The sequence below is a fragment of the Pantherophis guttatus genome, chromosome 1 (assembly GCF_059756535.1).
Source record: "Pantherophis guttatus breed Tessera chromosome 1, ASM5975653v1, whole genome shotgun sequence".
Taxonomy (NCBI): Eukaryota; Metazoa; Chordata; class Lepidosauria; order Squamata; family Colubridae; genus Pantherophis; species Pantherophis guttatus.
The window spans coordinates 254,106,818-254,127,970 of NC_142063.1; the positions used below are offsets into that span (position 1 = coordinate 254,106,818).

The following is a 21,153-nucleotide window of genomic DNA, read 5'->3' on the forward strand; positions in this document are numbered from 1 at the left end:
TATGTTGACTAAATTCCTTTAATAAGTACATATTTCTTACTGCATAATGACCAAGTATTTTAAAACATAAGTTTCATTTTATGACAATTGCTTCCCTATGTTCTAAGCCAGGCAGTCATTTTGATGTTTCAAGAGCTTTAACAGATTTCTGAATTAATCATGAAGTAGCTGGATAATCTTTATCTTGTTCAAACAAAGTAATAACTACACTATCATCTTTTCCTTGCCAAAGCATTTCACCTTCAAAGTCAACCAGGCCATGCTTCCTTGCTCTTAAGAGGACACCTACTAGTTTATTGGATATAGTCACATACCTATCAAAGAGCTGTTTAAATGTTATTCTCACTTGTCCATCCTGTTCCCTCTTTCCAGTGTTGAGTATAATTAAGCATAGTTCTTCCACTTCTTTGCCTATATGTGCGTGTGCATCTTTTCCTCTCTGCTCAGTTTTGGAGCCTTCAGGTGGTCTCCCATAAGTGGGATCCTCTTTCTCAGTGCGTTGGGTTACTTGGTTGCCATTGCTAAATGGGTTTCGTTGCTGATAAGCCACACGATCCTTGGACCAGCTCTGCCAGTTTCTTGCAAGTTGTCCAACAATGCCGTGACAACTTCTTGCTGCTGTGGTAGTCTGTGTTTTGCTTTCTTCCATGCTACAAATAGCTTTAATGGCATATAAAGAAGAGAAAGGGGTCTGGACTTGAAAAGGTGACGGCAAGAAAACTAATTACAATAGATAGTACCAAAACTATTTTGCAGGATATTCTGTAAAAATAAGAAGTTACTCCTTCAGAAGCCCTAACATTTTTTACTAATGTTCAAGGCATTAGTAAAATGTCCACTTTTTCCCACAACAAAGCTATGGGATATATTGGACAGAGAAAGAGACAGAGACAGAGACAGAGAGAGACAGAGAGAGAGAGAGAGAGAGAGAGAGAGAGAGAGAGAGAGAGATGGGGCCAAATGACTATCTATCCACCTAATGTTTTTTGTCTACAGCACAGAAATGGGCTGCAACTGTCTCCCAGAATGTTTTTTGCCCTTCCAATCTTAAGGGTTTTTTTTGGTGGGGAGGGTTGTTTCCCATCCAAATCCACCACTCCATCAAATTTCTAACTGACTAAGGCTGGCTACATGTTGCTGGACTCATTGTGATGACCGATGAGCTGTAATACTTTTTAAAGATTTAAAACAGCATCTAGCTTCACAAACCTTGTGATTCCATCTCTAGCATTTCCAATTTATTTATTCAATTTCTATTGCCACCCAACTCAACCAAGTGACCTTAGGTGGCTTACAATTTTAAAATTATAAAACAATTAAAAAATCCCAAATACAAGAGTAAAAAAGCATCCACAAAATAAATAAATTGTTCATAATTTCAGGCACAGCTTTAACCCAAATAAGTATAAATCAGCTAAACTCTAAACTGTAAAACCAGTTATCCCAAAGGTGCTTTTTCAGGAGGCAACTGGACTTTCTGGTTTGTCTTTGAAGAGGTTTCACTTCTCATCCAAGAAACTTCTTTAGCTCGGAAGAAGCTTCTTGGATGAGAAGTGAAACCCCTTCAAAGAAAAACCAGAAAGTCCAGTTGCCTCTTGAAAAAGCACCTTTGGGATAACCATGACCTGGATGACTGAGAATCTCCCTAGACGTGTAAAATCAGTTCTATGGAAGTGACATTATATATGTTTGAGATAAATGATAGCAAGACTGCTTCAATTTTCTAAAATTTAGGTAGGTAGGTAGGTAGATACCCTGTTTCCCCCAAAATAAGACATCCCCTGATAATAAGCCCAATCTTGCTTTTGAGCGCATGGCAATAAGGCCAAGCGCTTATTTCAGGGTTCAAAAAAAAATAAGACAGGGTCTTATTTTTGGAGAAACACGATAGATAGATAGATAGATAGATAGATAGATAGATAGATAGATAGATAGATAGATAGATAGATAGTGCTTATTTATACTTACCGGTACTTATCCCGCTGCGGAATTTCTCTGCGAGAAAGGAGTCAATTCTTGCCTTTGAAGCACTGCAATATTTGGCTTCAAGCTACAAACATCCTGGTTGGAGTGAAAATAGTTGGCCAATCAGAGAAGAGCCATCCCATTATTCCTTGCTACAGGGCGGCGCTCCCATCGCGCTGCCGAACGCCTTCTTAAGGTGGAGCGAACGTTCAACATTTGAACGTTCGCTCCACCATATATCCGGTTACTAGCATCCTAATAATTCATTTTTTAAATTCGGTCTTTCTATTCTAACGCTAACCTCCAGCTCATCTACGGGGCCCGATTTTCTAAGCGGATCTCGTTTACCGGGAACCGAGTCACCCATCCCGAGGTACGAATTTCACCGAGCCGGACAAAGAAGCGAGTTCACTTGTTGCTCAGCAAGCTGCAGCTCTCTCCGTTAACAATAAATATTGCAGATCAGACCCCGCGAAGAACGTCGCGGGTTTCAATTTTCCCTTATTGCTTATTTCTTTACTCGTCCTACAGCCGAAGCTATTGGAAAAAAAATTACAATTTTTTTATTAAGTCAAACAAAGTTTGCACGGCAATAAGGTCCCTACAGAGGTATTTGTATGGCAGCAAGGGTCCGTAAGGATGCAGTAGTAGTTAACCTCCCCGTCATTGCCTTTGCTCAGATCGTAGCAAATTCGCTGCATGCAACGAAATTTCACTGGAATCTATTAGCGTACATTCAAAGCGACAATAAAGTTAGTCTACCGCCTTCCCTACCATTCAGATCGGTTAAAAAAAAAAAAAATCCTGCACTTCTCTCTTTCCGAGTTCCCGGGCGCTTCGATCCCGCTTTCCTCCTTTCCCCAGCCTTGACCCCGCCCCTCCTGCTCCACGCGCGCGCGTACGGCCGCCTCTGAGAGCGCGAGCCGGGGACTATGGCGTTGGCGAAAACGGGCTATAGGCAGTACTTGCTGCTCCTAGCTCAGCAGAACGTAGAATTCCGGTTGCCGGTGAGTCCGAGGTGCGGAGCGCGCGCGCGCCCTTTCTGCCAATTTGGAATTTCCCGGGGGCTGAGCGCGCGCGGCCTCCAACGCGCCTGCGGAACTATCGTAACTCTGCCTTGGTTCGGCGGCGCCGTATGAATTCGTTGGCTTATCCCAGGCGCTGCAGAAGGGAAAGTCCCACAACCTTGGGGTTGGTGGGTTTTTTTTGCAGACGAATAAAATGGGGTCATGTTAGGCCTTTGCTAGTCCTACGCTGGCACGGTGACGCTCCAGGCTGCGGGTTTCCTACTACCGGTAGTAGCCTTGGAGCATTTCCCCAAGCTGCAAAACAATAATAACAACAACAACAACAACAACAACAACAACAACAACAACAACAACACATTCACCTCAAAGAAGAACGACGACCCAAGGAATGGGGTGGAAGAGAGATCGTTATGACAATTTCTGTTTGTTCAAGTTATAGTTGTGTAGGAGCCCATAGCATTTGAGCATAGCTTCAGAGTATTAAGGGAGGATTTTTTATTAATATTATTATTGTGTGCTCTCGAGTGGTCGACAATTAGCCATCAGGATGATCTGGCCCTACCCTGGTCTTCCAGATTTTACTAGGTGGGATGCCTGTTGCTGTAACATATCAATACGGAAGTTGATTGCAGTACACTTTGGAACAGGAGAAAAAGAAAGGGTTGGGTAGAATTTCAGGAAGCTCAAATCTTGGATGTACTCTTTACAGCTTCTTTGTGCAGATTTCTATTGAAGATGCAATATGAACATCAACATGAACCTCCCTTGATACCCATCTGCTTCACTTTTCTAGTCGACGTCAAAGGCTGGTCCATACCTGAGAAACAGTTTGATGTAATTGTTAAAGCGATCAGGCTGGAGACCATGAGTTCTACTTCTGCCTTAGGCACAGAATCAATGACCTTGTGCCAATCATTCTCCCAGCTCTAAGAAAGGGGAAATGGTAAACACCCATGAAAAACCTTGCCAAGAAAACTGCTGGTACTTGTCTAGGCAATCTCTGAGAACGACTGAATGTTTCCTACTTGCCTCTCTGCAAGGTTGGGCCAATTATTGGGAGGTGAGAATGGACGAGGAAGTGTAAATGCTACCTGTTGGGAAAGCAACTGATATCAACTGTATCTTTCCCCTCTGCACTGCAGGGAGAACATTCGACTTCATCCTCATTCACTCAAATGGATAGCCCTGCCCCCATTAGACTTAGTGTCAGGTTCGATAACCTGAAATACAGCCTTGTCTTTTCTTCTTTTTCCTGCTAAGGTACCACTTACCCAAGTGGTTGGGATTTGTTGTATTCAGGTCTCAAAAGTCATGCTCATAGAAAGGAAAGCACTTGGCTATTTTGCTTCTCTGTGTTTATACTTATCTGGGGGTAAGATGTAAATATTTTAAGGGGCTGCCTTAATTCCCATTCCTTCCAATGCAGAGAAGTAATATTTGGCTGTACCTATTCTGGAAGGGGTGGGAAGAGAAAGCAACTGCGGCAACTAGCATTCTGGGTTTTCTAGTATGACTTATAGCGTGAAAACCTACTCACCTCTGGATTATTCACCTCTGATTATTATTATTTTGTGCCTTCGAATCAGTTTTTGATTCCTGGTGACAGGCCTGGATAGGTTCCTGCAATTTTTTTGGCGAGATTTCAGAAGTGGCTTCCCATTTCCACCTTCCTAGGCTAGTGAGAAAGTGACTGGCCCAAAGGGAATCAGTTGGTTTTGTGCCTAAGGCGGGACTAGAACTCACGATCTCCTAATTTCTAGTGTGGTGCCTTCATTGTTACACCAAACTTGCTCTCCAGAAGTCATTTTTAAAGAAGTTGTATTTTTTAAAGTATAAAGTATACTGCAATAATGCAATAACAGTGTTAGACGATTTTAGGATGTTTATTAAAATGTTGTTTCCAAAATGATTTATCATATCTTACTTTCTTCTAGGAAATAAAGTCTTTGCTTTCCCTCTGTGATGGAAGGTTCAGCAGTTCACAAGAACTGAGATTAAAGGTAAGAATTAGATAAAGATAAAATGTGTTTTCCATGAGATTGTTTTGTGAAATGAATATTTTCTGCAGCCAAGCTTTAATCTTAATCATGATAAAAAATATTATGGCATATTATTCTTAGGATAATAAGGAATATTATTCTAATTACATTGATGCAATGTTTTATTTGCATGAAATAATTTGAAAAGTATGATGTGGGAAACAAAAATATTTCCTGTGAAAAATGTTGACAGTTGTTCAGTGCCATAAAAATGCAGACTATGTTCCCAAAACGGTTTACATGTATATTGGACCCTTTTTTGGATCTGAGATTTTTCTGGCCACATATCTACATTTTGAGAATTGATACCATATCCTTCAGTTGGGTGACAGAATACCTACTATCTTTGGCAGCTGTACCTGTCCTCGCAATCCATGGGTAATCATGGAAGTCTGAAGGACTTCACCTTCTCTTGAGACTTCCTTTGAGGAGCAGATAGGCCAAGAAAGTTAGCTACATGGCTAATCATGGAAGTCTGAAGGACATCATCTTCTCTTGAGACTTCCTTTGAGGAGCAGATAGCCCAAGAAAGACAGCTACAGAGAGCAGTGTTGTCTTGCCACTGAACCCTGCTTTTAAGCAGAAGCTAGAACAATCTGGGAGCCCTGAATTCCAGAATTCTATGATTGCTGAGCACAATATATGGATAGGTTCATTCCCTGGAATGAAAACAAGGCATTTGCTTCCTTATTTGACATTTATGTGACCATATAGATAGTCCACGACTTAGGACCACAGTTGATCCCAAAATTTTCATTGCTAAGTGAGGTAGTTGTTAAGTAAGTTGTGCTTCATTTTAAGACCTTTTTGCTACAGTTGTTAAACGAATCACTGCTGTTAAGTAAAATAAAGTAAAATTGTTAAGTAAATCATCTGATCGTTAAGTAAATCTGGCTTCTCCATTGACTTTGCTTGTTGGCTGGGAAGATTATCTCATGACCCTAGGACAGTGCAGCTATTATAAATACATGCCAATTGCCAAGTGCCCAAATTTTGATCAAGTGATCATGGGAATGCTGCAATGGTTGTATGTATGAAAAATGATCATAAGTCACTTTTTTCCAGTGATGTTGTAGCTTCAAACTATCACTAAACAAATGTTTGTAAGTTAAAAAGTACCTGTACTTCAACCCCTGCAAAATATCTTGTCCCTCTGTACCTCTTTTTCTTCCCAGTTTTTTGCTATTGTTGTGGAATTTCAGGGGCCAACAGTTTCAAATCTGGTCCAAATTTTGGGTCACATTAAAATATTTCAGGAATCATTTTCCAGACCCCTATTGGTTAAAACAAGCGAGCAAAGCAAGCAAGAGTGGGAAAAAAGCATTTTGTTTCCAATATGCACTGGAAATATATTTTGCTATATTTCATCTTCATTTCATCACATTTTTCAACATGTCTCCAATTCCCCCCACCCTTCCTCTAATTTGTATCTTGGCAACTGTCACCAATATATCTTGCTGGAGATTTAAATAGCATTTTCCAACAAAGCATCATACATCATCTGCTCTTCTTTGGTAATCAATTGGTTTCTCCCTAAGGAGATCCACTCTGGAGCTTTGCTGTCCTTAGTAGCATTAGTTCAGGCCTGATGTGCCAGAGTTACTAATTAAAGGAAGAGCACCAAATAGGTATTGTGAACAGCAAGATTGAAACTCTCCAGTGACAGAGGTCATAAATAGTGCAGTCGGTCCCCTTCTTCACAAATGGAAGGTACAATTGAATGTGTAGCATCATCTGTTTTATATTTTTCTCTTCTCATGTTCACTTGCTTCTGCCCCTTCCGGATCAATGGGGGGATAATGTGGAAAACATGAGTTAGGTAGGTGTCCTAAGTGTAATCATTAGGAGGAGAGAGGAATAAGATATTAAGGCTTGTACCTAGTTGCAAATTTTGGTTATACATTCATGAAGTTCAATATGCTTTTTGATTCTAAAAACAACCAATGATTCTAAAAACAACCAATGATTCTAAAAACAACCAATGCCATACAGCAAATGTAATGTAATGGTGTAAAATTTGGTGCCCCGTAGGGTTTACCATCACGCATTCATAATGGGAGTAGAAAGAAGTCTAATTTTTCAATCTCAGTAATAATTTTTTGTTGATGTTTGCTGACCACTGGTTTAACTGAGCGGGAATACAGGCTTTAAGAATAAAAGTGGTGATGTTATTCACAGCTCAGTATCTTTGTCGGTGCATACTGAAAATTAGCATTAACAGTCTGATTAACGGCTCCTTTATTCAAAAGAGGAAAGATAAAGGATAACCACAGATTTTCATGCCCTGCTTTAGATGTGAAAATGGGGAAAACATTGCAGAATAGATTATCTAGCTTTAATAGAATCTTTAAATTACCTGCCTCATATAAACTCTCCCTGTCTCATCCAAGGACACAAAAAATTCCTGCTGAAAATCCCATATAGTTTATCCCCATCTATCCCCACCCCCACCCCGCCTGCCCCCCCTCTGCCGTAGGTAGTTTCCACTCTCCTGGTCCTCTAGAAGCTCATTAAAACTTGGTTGTTTCGGAAAGCCTTTGGGTCCTGAATACTCTAGAGTGCCTGCTGTCATGGTTGCCTATATAACGCTTGCCTACTATAATTATATGTTGTATTTCCATTATTATTGCACTGGCTGCTCCTTTGCAATACCACTTATTGCAGTTTTGAAGGAAACATTTTATAAATGCTCCATAAATACATATGAAAAAGAAAGGAAGGAAGGAAGGAAGGAAGGTTGGAAGGAAGGAAGGAAGGTTGTAGTTGCCTAAATAACGATGTTATTGATTTGCGGTGCTGTTCCTTGTAATAACTGCTGGTTTTTTTCCCCTGACTTCAGAGCCCGTTTTGGATTCTTGACTTGCCTTCTGAAGAGATAGCTAGAAGACTAATGAAACGAACAGTATGTGCAAAGTAAGGACTAGTCTTGTTAAAAAAATAAGAATAAGAGAGGGAGAATGTCCCTGCTTCCCTTTTGCATGAAGGTTCCCTTTAAGCTTTCTCATCCTTCTTCTCTAACACAGGTAGAAATCTCCCTCCCTCCCTCTCTCACTGCCAATGCCAGTAGAACTTTGATTAGCTTATGAATTATAAACCCTTACTTCATACTTAAGTGGTCAGTAGAGTGGGCGTGCATAATGCACTAACGTGCCTATTGTCTCTGTCATTGTATTTTTTTTTCTTTTATTCTTGTTCTTTGACAAATTCTAATAAATAAAATAAATTGCAGTGTTAGAGTGTCCTGTCTTAGTTGTCCTGTCTAGAATGCGTTTATATCTGTGTCAAAAAAGAGGCAAAATATTTTATCTATTATTGTTTCTGTCAGGGTAGATTTGATTTAAATCGAGTTGATTTAAATCACAATTTAAATCATGATTTAAATCACTAGTAAAAAAAGTTGATTTAAATCATAATTTTTAAAGAGCAACTGTCATCTCTGCTACTCCTTTGACCCACTGTTGACTCACGGATAGTCCCAATGTTGCAGAATATACAGCCTCATGCTACATAACTAAGCTCCATTTCATGCTGAATAAACTAAATTATTTATGTATCTTAAATAGAAAACTATCTTACGATAGATTTTTACCCCAAAAGTTTTTTTATTAAAATAAATTTGATAAAAATAAAGAAAATCCGATTTAAATAAAAAAAATCTGATTTTTTTGATTTTTTAAAAAAAAATCATTGAGTTTTATCCACCTTGGTTTCTATGCATGAGACTAAGTGATTTCAGGTTTGTTTTCTGATGGTGTGATGCAAGGAATTTTTGTTTTCCATGGGCTATTTGTACAAATACCATTGTACAAATACCATTAAATGACTTGAAGTTGTACAGAAGCAGTATTGGAAATTTTATTCATCTCTGCTGCAAAGCCACTGGAAGTAAATACGTAATCCTTATTTTGTAGACTTTAGAGAGATTTAGTCTCCGGATGTATACTAAATTTGACAGAAATTTGCTGCTGCTCATCGGGAGTTATAACACCAGTTTGAGAATCAGATGTAGCCTGCTTGGGATACTCTTTAACCTGTACAGAGAGTTGTCAAAAGGGATTGCATCGTGGCACATTTACTTTTCAACATCTCTATTCACCCCATAGCTAAGACTTCAGATACAGTGCCACAATGTTTACCTCATTTAATGGAGCAAACAACCACAATCCTTTTGTATGCCAGTGATGCAGTGTTTTTCTCCTATTCAAATTGGACTTAGGACAGCCTTGAGTAGTCTTGCAAGGTGAATGCTAGCTGTTGCTCTAAAGCTTTGCTCCCTGTTTTTCCACTATATCCTACTGTCTCTTGGTTATGAGCAAATCAGATTGGTACCACATCAGTGCAGCAAATCCTTATCAACAGGAATTAGGCTTACAAACCAAGAAAATTATTCTAAGGAGGGTTTACTAGCTCCTTTCTCTTCCTGACTTCCCTAATATAGGATGACATTTTAAAAATAAGATTCATTGTGGTCATATTGGCAGTATAATCGGATTGATTTTTAAATATCCCCTGAAAATATGTCTTTGCCCTTGTGAATCAAGAATGACAGAAAATAATGGCCATTTGTTATGGTTTTTTGTACTATAGATTTTTTGACACATCAAGTGCATTATATCTTTTATGTTGCATTTTTCTAATATGTCACTGCAATTTTATGACCGCTGTTCAAGAAAGGCAATGCTGATGTATATAACACCATAATGTTTAGAGTCTAGCTTGAGGTAACACCTAGCCCAACATTTTGGTCAACTTTAATTTTATTTTGCCCAACTTGTCACAGTTTTAAGCAGTGAATGTATACCATGTTTCTCCAAAAATAAGACCCGATCTTATATTTTTTTGAACCCTGAAATAAGCGCTTGGCCTTATTGCCATGCGCTCAAAAGCCCGATTGGGGTTATTATCAGGGGATGTTTTATTTTGGGTAAAACAGGGTATATGTGAATGTAATGTATATTTGTGTATGGATCTGTATATATACTTTCTTAAAATAATAATTCACTGCTCTTATATTATTGCATAGTGTAGAAGGAGTGATGGAACCTTGAGAGCAGAGTCAAAAGACGAATCAGCCTAGAATATCTAAGTAGTCACAAATGGACTAAGTCCAGCCTCTCCTGAATTCTGTTGATCCTTAACCAGCACCAAAACAGTGCTAACGATTAGTTGAGTAGATTCCTGTGCATAGTCATGACTAGTAATAAATAAGTTTAATTGGAACATCACATACGGTCTTGGTCTTTTGTGAATGACACATAGTTTTATAAACATACTACAGGCCAGTGGTGGGTTGCTCCGGGTTCTATAGAACCAGTAGTAAAACCGGCGGGAGGCTCTGCTCACCCGCCACAATATCATCATGGGTGATCTGGCATGCGCAAAAGCGCGCATGCGTGTGCTCCCGCTGCAAACTGGTAGTAAAGGTAAGTGGAACCCACCCCTGCTACAGGCCTTTGGCTATGAAGAAATATTATCTATATATTCTTTAAATTTATAAATTCTGTTTCAAATAACCTCATTTGTAGAGAGAATGGAGGTTTTTAATCAAAGTAGGATAAAAACATTCTTGAATGCCTGTATTTATTTGCTTTCAGATCAATATTTGAGCTGTGGGGTCATGGGAAATCTGTAGAAGAACTGCATTCTTCACTGAAGAATTATCCAGTAGAGAAAATGGTTAGTATAAGAAAAAATTCTAAACTTTTTCATTTAGTATGTGTCATGCACCACATACCCTATACCATAATCAAAATTGTCTTGCTTTGTTTTAGGCCCCATATTTACAGTCCAAATTCACCTACAAAATAATAGTCCATGCTTTCAACAAAACGCTAACACAAACAGAGAAGATTCAAAGAATAGATGTAAGTAATAGTTTAGTTCTTCGATTGCTTAAATATCTCTTATTTCATAATACTGCAGAGGGAAACGTAATACAAGTACATACATAGCAGCATTTATCAAATAGCTTTGGAGAGCTAATATTCTTTTGTTGTTGTAAACATAAATCACAATTGCCTCTCTCCTGTCTTCTGATACCTGATGCATAGCCAAGTTGTCTTTGTTCATTCATTCAATAGTGTCACATTGCAAAGCCTTCATATGCTGAAGAATTCATTTCATGCCTCCACGTGTATTTCCCAGGGCTACAACCAAGCCTCAGACTAAGCCTCACGAAGCTCTCGTGATATGTTTACATTTCTCTCTCATGAATGAACTATGAAAGGCTTTCAATTATAAGTACCTGTACTTAGAATTTAAGAAATTAATAATTAAAGAATTACAGACTTTTGGCTAATATTTATTAGATTTTGTTTCTTAATTTTATATGTTTATTTTTAAATAAAATGTGTTTAGATTTATTTTGCTGTTGCGTTGTATGCTCATGAGCATTTGGGAGACAGGTTACAAATATGCTAAATAAATAATAAACCAACAGACGGCAGCGATGTCTACATCGCTGCCGTCTGTTGGTTTATTATTAAAATTTAGCTTTAAAGTCTTCCTAGCCCGGGGCTCAGAATTTTTCAAGTAGAGTCAGTCTTCCACTCATTGTTTTTCAAGTCAATGAAGAGATCATTGTTTGCTATGTGCCTTGTCTTTTTTCAGACTATGTTGTATTATATCATAAGACACACCAGCATTGAATGATCCATGGGTCTCAGGCAATTGTCCAGCTCTCCATTTGTGCTATCCAGCATTCTGTCATTTTACTAAAATTTGGTGATAATATGACCAAATTTCTGTGGCAAGATGTTTTTCCTTAAGGATGAGCATGACGCTTTTGATGATCCCAAATCACTATTTGTGGGGAGGAGAGATTTGGAGGAATTGCTTCTTAGAAGTGTCCTGCTTCCATTAACACTCTAAAACATAGTATAAAACAAAAAAGGGCTAAATAATCCTCTGCATTCCAGGGAGATCACTAGATATCCTCTTACAACTTTTGGGAAGCTTGCAATTTTCTGCTTTAGCCTCCCACCTTGTAGATCTAGGAAATAATCTCTTTATAAAGCCTGTCAACATTCTTGATTTCTTCTCACTTCAGATAGTATAAAAAATGCCTTAATATTTGGTTGCACAATTGTCTCAGATATGATATATTCACTGTGGGCAAATACAGCCGTCCACCGTCTTTAAATTTTGCAACTCCCATCCCTCCAGCACACTTCCAAGATTCAGCTGGACAATTTTTCAGTTTTGTTTAAGGAACTAATTGTATAGAAATAGTAAAATGTATAGGAATAGTAGCAGCGTATTGTGGTTCAAAATGTAAAAAATAAATGTTCAACCAGCTAGCCAAAAGTTAGAAGCCAGCAGATGTGACTCTACTTACAAACTTTCGAGTTGTGTATGAACAATTCATACATACAAAACTTTGTTCATGAGTTGTGTATGAACAATTCATACATAACTCATGAACAAAGTTGTGTATGTTTTGCAACTCCAACCTAGAAGATCCTGGATGTTGAGAGAAGAAGGGAAAGGATTAATTTTTCGCATGCTGCATACATTTGCTTGGCAAAACTATTGCACAAACCCCCAATCGAGAATAATGGCTGGTGTTCCATGTCTGAGGGTGAATACTTTGGCTGAGCAGAGTGGAGGCAGGCTCCTAACGAGGGTCTGAGTGCCCTGGGAGGCAAGAGGAGTCTGCTCCATCTGAACATCAGCTTGGGAGGGCCAGGCCACAAAGCCCATGCTCTGTTAGGAAGGGAATGAAAAAAAAAATCAAATTACACCTGGGACTGCCAGGAAGGATGGTCTGCATTGCTGTTTCCCCTCCCCAAGGGAAACAGCAGTAAAAAGCAAATTAGGTGTATTAACCCTCTACTAGTTTTGATTTTAAAAAACACATGCAGCTCAAGGCTAAAACAACTATATGCTCGCTAACTCTCAAAGGATGAAAAAAAAATCAAATTTTAAAAAAAATGTATCTTCCATCAGGAATACATAATACAACTGATATATTTTGGCTTTAATAGATCACCAGCGCTCTACATTTTTATTCTATGCTGCTTTACTAACTTTTTAAAAATAATCTTTTAGCTTAAGAATAGTGCACATTTTATGTTTTGGCAGTAGCTGCCTTCAATTATTTGTAATATATATTATCATAAAAGTAAAGATACTGTAGATACGGATAAACAATATCACGCATATAATATTGTTGATTAATGCATTGTTTCCAATTCCTCTCTCCTCCCCTCCCCAACCCCCTCACACCATATAGTCTTTGCAGTTTTTACCATTTAAAGGACGTGTAGATTTAAATAATCCAGATCATACATTTTGGTTTCTAGAAGATTATGGAATTTATCTAGGCAACAGTACAGAACAGCCTATTAGCTTGTACTTTGGAAGATGGGTGAGTAATGTACTACATTATAATGAAATTATCAGTTTTTAAAACAACAATGCAACCTTGGCAGATTGGAATATGAAAGAAGTAAATGTTGAAGAGTATGACTTTATGGATGAAATAAAAGGAAATAGATGCATTATGTGTCTCAGAATTGTTAAGGCTGTCAGGCCTGCCTCTCTTCAAAACCCAAGAAAGAAAACCCCTGACTCCATTGAAGTAGAGAAGAGGTACTTTTACTGAGTTTGAAATGATAGCAGCAAAAGAAAAGCAAGATCTGAGCCAAAAGGTGCAAAAGTTACATATTGAAAGTTTCTCCAAATCCCTTCCCCCCAGGGACCCAGGCTGAATGTCCAATCCACGTCCCACATAGTGTCATAGTGGCACTATAGTACACATCTTCAAGTGCTTTCGTCCATCTGGAATTCTAGGACCGTTGGCCTTGACTGGGTTGTAAACAACTCCATTCAGCAGCACAATAATTCTGCAGAGCAAACCTTCCTTTTAGTCCACATGGGCCTTCATCACACCAGCACACTTCCCAAACCCCAATGCCATGTCCCCCACCTCCCCATTACTATGGCAGCCGATAGCAAGCATCAAAGGGAAAACCTATGCTGGAGATCCAGCTGACAAAAGCTTAGATATGTGCCCTCTTTTACAATTTTCAAGTTAGTAGTTGAACTCAATTCTTCTGAAAAGTAAAATAATATTCTGGATTGGAAAGCATATTAAGAGTGCTGTTTTTAATGTGTTCAACGTGGTAATTTGATAAAATCTACGCATCTGGTTTTTTAAAAATTATTCTGTGTTTCTTTTTGTATGTTTTAGAAGTGCTTGGTAACCAAAATAAATCTTTCTTGTTCTTTTTCTCTCACTGCCTTCCCAACCATGTATTCCATAGATTGCCAATGGACAAAGGGACCTTATTGAATCCTACAGTGTTAAAAAAAGACATTTTATTGGGAACACGAGCATGCATTCCGGCTTGGCTTTTATCATGGCAAACCACGGAAAAGTAAAACCAAACAACATTGTGTTTGATCCTTTTGTGGGAACAGGTATCCCTTCCTCTATTTCCTCTCCTCCAAACTTTATCAAGGAAAAAAAAGTGCATGGAGTTTTACGTTTATAATCTGCTCATATTTTCTTTTTATTTCACTAAATTTATCTGGCCATATTCCAAGTTTTTAGATAGAAGAATTTGCTTTTGGGAACATGCACTTTCTACAGACCTTTGGCATTCTAGATGTTGCTAAACAATTCCCAAGCAACTCCAGCCAGTATGGAAGTGCTGAAACATTGTGAGTGGGAGTTAAGCAACACTGAGAATGGGTAGTTGGCAGTGATGGATTGCCCGTGGTTCTGTCCGGTTCTTTAGAACCGGTAGTAGGCTCCGCCCGGATGTCATAAATGACAATCTGTGCATGCGCAGAAGCTTCTGTGCATGCGCAAAAGCATGCACGCTCCGGTTGCGAACTGATAGTAAAGGTAAGTAGAACCCACCCCTGGTACTTAGGCACAGGTTTCCGTTCCTGCTGGTAAACAAAGTTACACACATGCAGCATATATTATCCAGATATAATTATGCAACATCCTTAGTAATCTAAATGTGATTTATTCCCTAGGCTCATGCCTTCTGTATAAAAACTCTAATATTAATCTTTAGCTTCTGGAGCTTCATTATAACCATACCGGATCACTGCTTAGAATTGACAACTACCTAAAAATATTCAGCTTAATTATTTTATTCATGCAGTTCCTGTTGCAATTGATATCAGAAGTCATTGGCTTCGAAGAAACTTCAGCATCAGTCATATACTCTGGAAGTAGTTCAAAAATACCTGCTTGATGAATAAAATCTTAATAGTGATTCATGCAGAAGGAAAAAAGAAACAAGGATAGTTTATAACATTGTCCCATTATGGTTCATTCCAGTGTAACCACTCAGAAATCCCATTCATTTGGATTGAAGAAAACTGGTTTATAGAGTATTTTGGGAAGGAATACAGATGTTTATGGTTCAGGAGCTGGTGGGCTTAAGTAAAGGAATTTGAAAATGAGGCAGATAAGAAAAAGATGTTAACAAGTGAATTAAAGAATGGACCATGGAAAAGACTTGGAAAAGGGATTTGGAAAAGGGATTGCACAGTCCCGAGACTGAAGCAAATATGAGAAAGAAACGCAAGGTAATCCTGTCTTGATTTCATATATTTCGTATAAGACAGGATAAAGAAAATACTTGGAGAGGCTTTCAAAATTGATGTCAGCCATTGAAACAGACATTGCTGGAATTCTAGAAATATTATAGTGCATAAATATTGATTCTTGAAAGCTACTTCTAAGTTTCCTTCTACCTATCCTGTACTAAAGAAAAGACAGGGTCATCTTGAGTTTCTTTCTCATTCTTGCTTCAATTTCTGGACTGTGTAATGACTTTTCCAAGTTCCTAATAGCTCATATCTTCCTTCCTGCCTTTAATGGCTGTTTCAAACATTCCCCAAGGTCATTTTTAGATTCCTTTACAGTCTATAATTATTTGATACTACACCTTTCTTCTTCCTGCACTAAAGCGTATGAAAAAATTCCCTTCAGGATTTGTATGATTAAGGAAGCTATTTGTGTGCCCCTTGCGCTGAACAAATTTCAGATTTAATACTGGAGTTCATCATAGATCTTTTAAAAATTTGCTGTGTTGTCTAAACAATGCTATTTCTTACATGACTCCCGATATTCCTTCAGTTAGTTGTCTTTCTTGAACAAAACAGTAGAGGGTGCTTGTGTCACATGTATGAGATGCACTTTTTGTATGAGGTAAATTGGTTCAAAATGAATGCACTACTTAGTATGCACTAAGTAGCAATAGACTAATTTTGCTATGAAGGCAATTTAAATATTAATATTTAAAACAATTTGCACTGGTGAGAAAAGGTGAGACTTCTGGCAGAAGAAATAAACATTCATGGCCTGAAGGTTGCTGATAACAATTGTCAAAAATTATTATTTCTGTGTGATGATGACAGTAGCCTAGTCTATATTACACAAACAAGACAAAATATTCAGGCACTCCAAGTATGTTGGGAATCTTTTTATGAAGTCATGCTCCACCCTACTGTGGAATATTTTGTGAATTATAATAAACATATTTTGCTTCTTTTCTTTGGCTTGCAGGTGGACTTCTTATAGCTTCTGCGCATTTTGGAGCATATGTCTGTGGCACAGATATAGATTATAATATAGTACATGGGTTGGGTATGTCCTTTTCATTATTTACTAGTACAAATTAATTAATTACATAAGGTATGGTAATCTCAAAACAGCTCCTGAACCTAGGAAATTTATCAGACAGTAGTAATTACTCACAGCCTCACATGGTCTTTCTCATAGTGAGCTATGATAGACTGACAATTTTACTGTAAAAAAAATATGCAGTTGAATTTTACTCCTGATTGTTCAAGGAAGACCATGCCTTCCTTCAGATTAATTTTTCAGTCACATGGGAATTTAGGTGGCTGTTTACAAAATGGAATGATGGTTGACTATAAAAAAAAATCTAGGGGATGTAATCAACTTATGGTGTGTGCATAAAATCCCAGCCATAAATTGAGAGTCATGGGTTGAGTTTCTTATAATGTGTTGATTTATAGTCATCATTTGTTTTCTTTTCTAGCAATGATAGTGGGTTTTTCTCACGAGATACAGTAAAAGCTGTACCCTGTCCAGAATCGCTATGTATCTATCTCATCAGAGAGAAGAAATGAGTTGTAGTTTTGTATACTATCCAAAAATCCTGCAAAGAGGAAACAGGAATTTATTTGTTCAAATATTTCCAAGTCATCCTAAAGTATAATAGCAGCTTTAAAGGTTTTGTTATTTTAAATGAAATATAGGTAGTCCTTGGCTTACAATGACAATTGGGACCAGAATTGCCATTGCTAAGCTGTGTAGCCCTAAAGTGTGATGTTGTATGATCATGTCGCTTAACAACATTAGTTTCAGCGGTCCCAGTTGCTAGAGTTAACTGAAGACTATGAAAGTGCTTAAGTTAGGACCTCACTTGACTTCAAGTTCTGATTTGTGCCGGCTTCCCATGAACTTGCTTATGGGAAACCAGAAGGGAAATCAGCAATTGCAATCACATGACTGCAGCTCGCTGCAACTTTGTAATTGCAAGCCAGGCACTGAGTGCCCAGATCACAATAATGCGTTCCTTGTGATGATTGGACTCTCAAGGGAGTCATAAGTCTCCCTTGTTCAGCACTGTTGTAAGTTTGAATGCTGAAAGAACGGACGTAACCTGAGCACTACCTGTAGGAAATGCTACCATGCAAGTTTTTGTTTTCTTCTAGAACTTACTGAACAGTTGTGACTATTTTATTATGAATTAGGTGTTATCATCATTGACATTCACTTATGATCTATTTAAGGTGAAAGGAAATATTCTAACCAAATGTTATTTAGTTGAATGGAATATAAATGAATTGCAGTGACAAAAGAAACATTGGAGATTATTTTAATCTCACCATGATTTTTTCCCCCCTTTGTCATCACTCTAAGGCAAAGCTAGTAGAAAGAATCAAAAGTGGAGAGGACCTGATGAAAATATCAGAGCTAACCTTCGCCAGTACGGTTTGGAGAAATACTACCTTGACATATTTGTTTCTGATGCATCAAAACCCATATGGAGGAAGGGAGTGCAGTTTGATGCAATCATTACAGACCGTAAGTTAAGATGAAAAACCTGAAATAGCTTTAATTCATGAATGCAGACCATGGGGATGGTGGCAAAATGGAAATATCCATAAGCTTGTTATAGAGATTGATGTGTATGATGAAATATGAGAATAGGAACATCTGGACCTTTAAAAATATGCTAGTATTTTTCAGTATTTATTGAACTCAAGTATATGTTATTTTGTGTAAAAGTAAACCCAGTAGAAACATATTTTGGAAACATCACAGTACCGGCATACAAGTTTATTTCTGTTAATGAGTACATAAGCATTTGCTCTCGTTATACTCTCCCTTCAAAAAAAAGTAAAGTTAGTACATGTGAAGCATATTAATTTCAAATATAATACTTGCATCTGGAATTTCCATAAGCAAACAGAGAGGAATTCTAGGTGTGCATTGCAAAATATGATGGTTTCTCCTTTTGTTGGCATTAAATTCTGTGTTACTTTTCTGACCAAGTCAAGATTATTTCCAGTGAATATAAATTATTAATGGCTTAAAAATATTAATGGAATGCTGCATTGTTTATACATATGTTATATGGTGCATTGTCTTGTTGCTTCTCCATCTTTCTTTGTTCCTGGAGTAACACCATATGCCAAAGTTTTCCTGCCTTTGCTTATTGGGCTTGTTTTTTTTTTATTGGGATTAGTTAGAAAAACTCCAGTAATAAGCTAAATATTTTAAATACCTCTTTGCTGTGTATGATTATGTAATATAGGAAATGTGACTTGGTTGGAAAAGTAATATAGAATTTAACACCATACCAACTAAATATTTACATGGACTAAATAATGTAAAATTAGGATTGTCCCCTTTTTGGTTTAAATTGAGCCTAATTAATTCTATTACTTGTTGAAGCATTGTGAATTTCATAAAAGTAACAAAATCCCATTTTTATGCTTACTTTGAATCCATACTTAATCAGTATTTAAAAGGTATGAATTATAGCACTATTTAGAGAAAAAGAGTTTATTTCCCTCAGAGCAAAAGTGTAAATTTATGCTTTAATACTGATTGTAAAATAAATTCTCTCATTAATCACTTCCAAAAATATTTTCCATAGAATATAGGAAAACCTAAAGTATCCTTCAGCCAAATATATTAATAATCATCCAGCATTTAGAGGAGAAGGACAGCACGTAAATCTAATAAACAAATAAAATAATATTTAAATGTGAAAATGGACTAAAATATTAAACTTACTGTAAAGTAAGAATAGTTTTACAACAGTGTCAAAGTGTGAACAATTAAAACTGTACAGTTTAAATGCTGAATTAAATGTAAAAAGAAAACCAGTCTGAAGATCACGACTGCTGTGAAAGCTCTCTGGAGAAGGAGAAAAGGGGAGGCTGCCCTCAGATGTTTGGAATGACGGCCTCCAATAGGTTTGAGTGCCAGGAACCAAGGGAGACGATTTTTGCTCTCACTAGAATTGGAACTTTTAAAACTGATGTTAATTCAGCTAAACTCATTTTTTAACAACAGTCAGAAATGCTCAATTTAACCATTTTATGGCTCTCACAGGCGTTCAAAATGGCAAGCTTAATTTGACACCTGATAAGTTTTACATTTTTTGGATTTAGGAAATTTTAAACAGAAATTTAGGATTTTTAAAAGAAATATAGGTAAAGGTAAAGGTTCCCCTTGCACATATGTGCTAGTCATTCCCGACTCTAGGGGGCGGTGCTCATCTCCGTTTCAAAGCCGAAGAGTTAGCGCTGTCCGAAGACGTCTCCGTGGTCATGTGATCGGCATGACTAAATGCCAAAGGTACATGGAACGCCATTACCTTCCCACCAAAGGTAGTCCCTATTTTTCTACTTGCATTTTTTCATGCTTTCGAACTGCTAGGTTGGCAGAAGCTGGGACAAGTAATGGGAGCTCACCTCATTACACGGCACTAGGGATTTGAACCGCTGAACTGCTGACCTTTCGATCAACAAGCTCAGCCTCTTAGCCACTGAGCCACCGCACCCCTCCCTTTAAAAATATACATTTGGCAAAAAAAAAAAAAAAATGATTTAAGAAAGTTTTAAGTGGATTGGAAGACCAGAGAGATTTGGAATATTGGTTTTTTTTGTGATAAGATTTGAAAAAACAAGTATACAATTAAATAATATATTTGTGGGAAACAACCACAAATTGGGAAAAGGATCTAGACGTAAAACAGCTGCAATAAGAAATCCTGCATGATGCCATTTTATGGGATTTACAAAGTAGGCTGGTGAAAGCTTTGAAAGCTCTTGAATGCCAAGGATTGATGAAAGATCAAATCTTGTGATACCCTTGGAAGGATTTAAAGATTAACGCTAAGAAGAGCAAAAATGAAAAATACAAAGATGGAGTATTTGTTCAGGAATAAACTATTTGTTTGATATTTCTGGTAACGTCTAATGGACTTTGCTGAACCAGAACTGAAAAATGACAATTTCTGGATTGTATATGGATAAAAGTTAAGGAGAGAAGAGTTATTATTTGTGACTTTTAGAAGAAGGTGAAAAGTTACTATAGGAGCTTATGCTTGGTGTGATAAAGGTTGGAAGCCATTTTATTATTGTCTTTGTTGCCTTTTTCTTTTTTTCTCCTGCACTTTCAATGGATCAATTTTTATTGTGGTTTTCTTTTTTCTTACAGTTTAGTTTTAATTTGTTTTTACTAGGCTTATTAAAAACATAAATTATAAAGAAGTACAGTTTAAATGTTGAATCAGATGTAAGTTAGCAAACAGTGCCTACTAGTTCTTGATTCAGTGGAGCTTTTTATAACATTTCACTGGTTTCAGTTTGGGATTTGTTGAGATTAATGGAACCTTTGTAAACGCTCCCATATATTAGCCAGCTAAAAAGAATCGCATCAATAGTTCTTTTTAAAGAGGGGGAGGACCATGGTGACAGACCACCCATCATTTCCAAAGCTCGTGGATCTTAATGGTGAGTTAATTAATTAAAGCAATTTGCTCAAGGGAGCTTAGGGGTCTGGATACCAGCAAATAGTGGTGGTATTTACGTTCTAACTCTGAAAA

The 21,153-nt window shown here is 37.5% G+C and overlaps 1 protein-coding gene and 1 pseudogene across 4 annotated transcripts in view; one reads left to right on the forward strand and one right to left on the reverse strand.

The window, feature by feature from the left end:
- LOC117666248 (actin-binding Rho-activating protein pseudogene) lies at nucleotides 1–2,332 on the reverse strand (annotated as a pseudogene).
- Nucleotides 2,123–21,153, forward strand: part of TRMT11 (tRNA methyltransferase 11) — a 26,167-nt gene continuing 7,136 nt past the window's right edge. The window contains exons 1-9 of one of the 4 annotated variants that reach the window (XM_034418748.2): nucleotides 2,123–2,338; nucleotides 4,928–4,993; nucleotides 7,872–7,945; nucleotides 10,627–10,708; nucleotides 10,804–10,896; nucleotides 13,266–13,400; nucleotides 14,299–14,455; nucleotides 16,566–16,646; nucleotides 17,952–18,116. In XM_034418748.2, the coding sequence (XP_034274639.1) occupies nucleotides 7,923–7,945; nucleotides 10,627–10,708; nucleotides 10,804–10,896; nucleotides 13,266–13,400; nucleotides 14,299–14,455; nucleotides 16,566–16,646; nucleotides 17,952–18,116 (736 nt within the window). In that variant the 5' untranslated portion in view covers nucleotides 2,123–2,338; nucleotides 4,928–4,993; nucleotides 7,872–7,922. Of the gene's footprint in view, nucleotides 2,339–2,810; nucleotides 3,157–4,927; nucleotides 4,994–7,871; nucleotides 7,946–10,626; nucleotides 10,709–10,803; nucleotides 10,897–13,265; nucleotides 13,401–14,298; nucleotides 14,456–16,565; nucleotides 16,647–17,951; nucleotides 18,117–21,153 lie in introns of those variants that run through there. The other 3 variants (XM_034418746.3, XM_034418747.2, XM_087882774.1) reach the window with 3 other exon arrangements.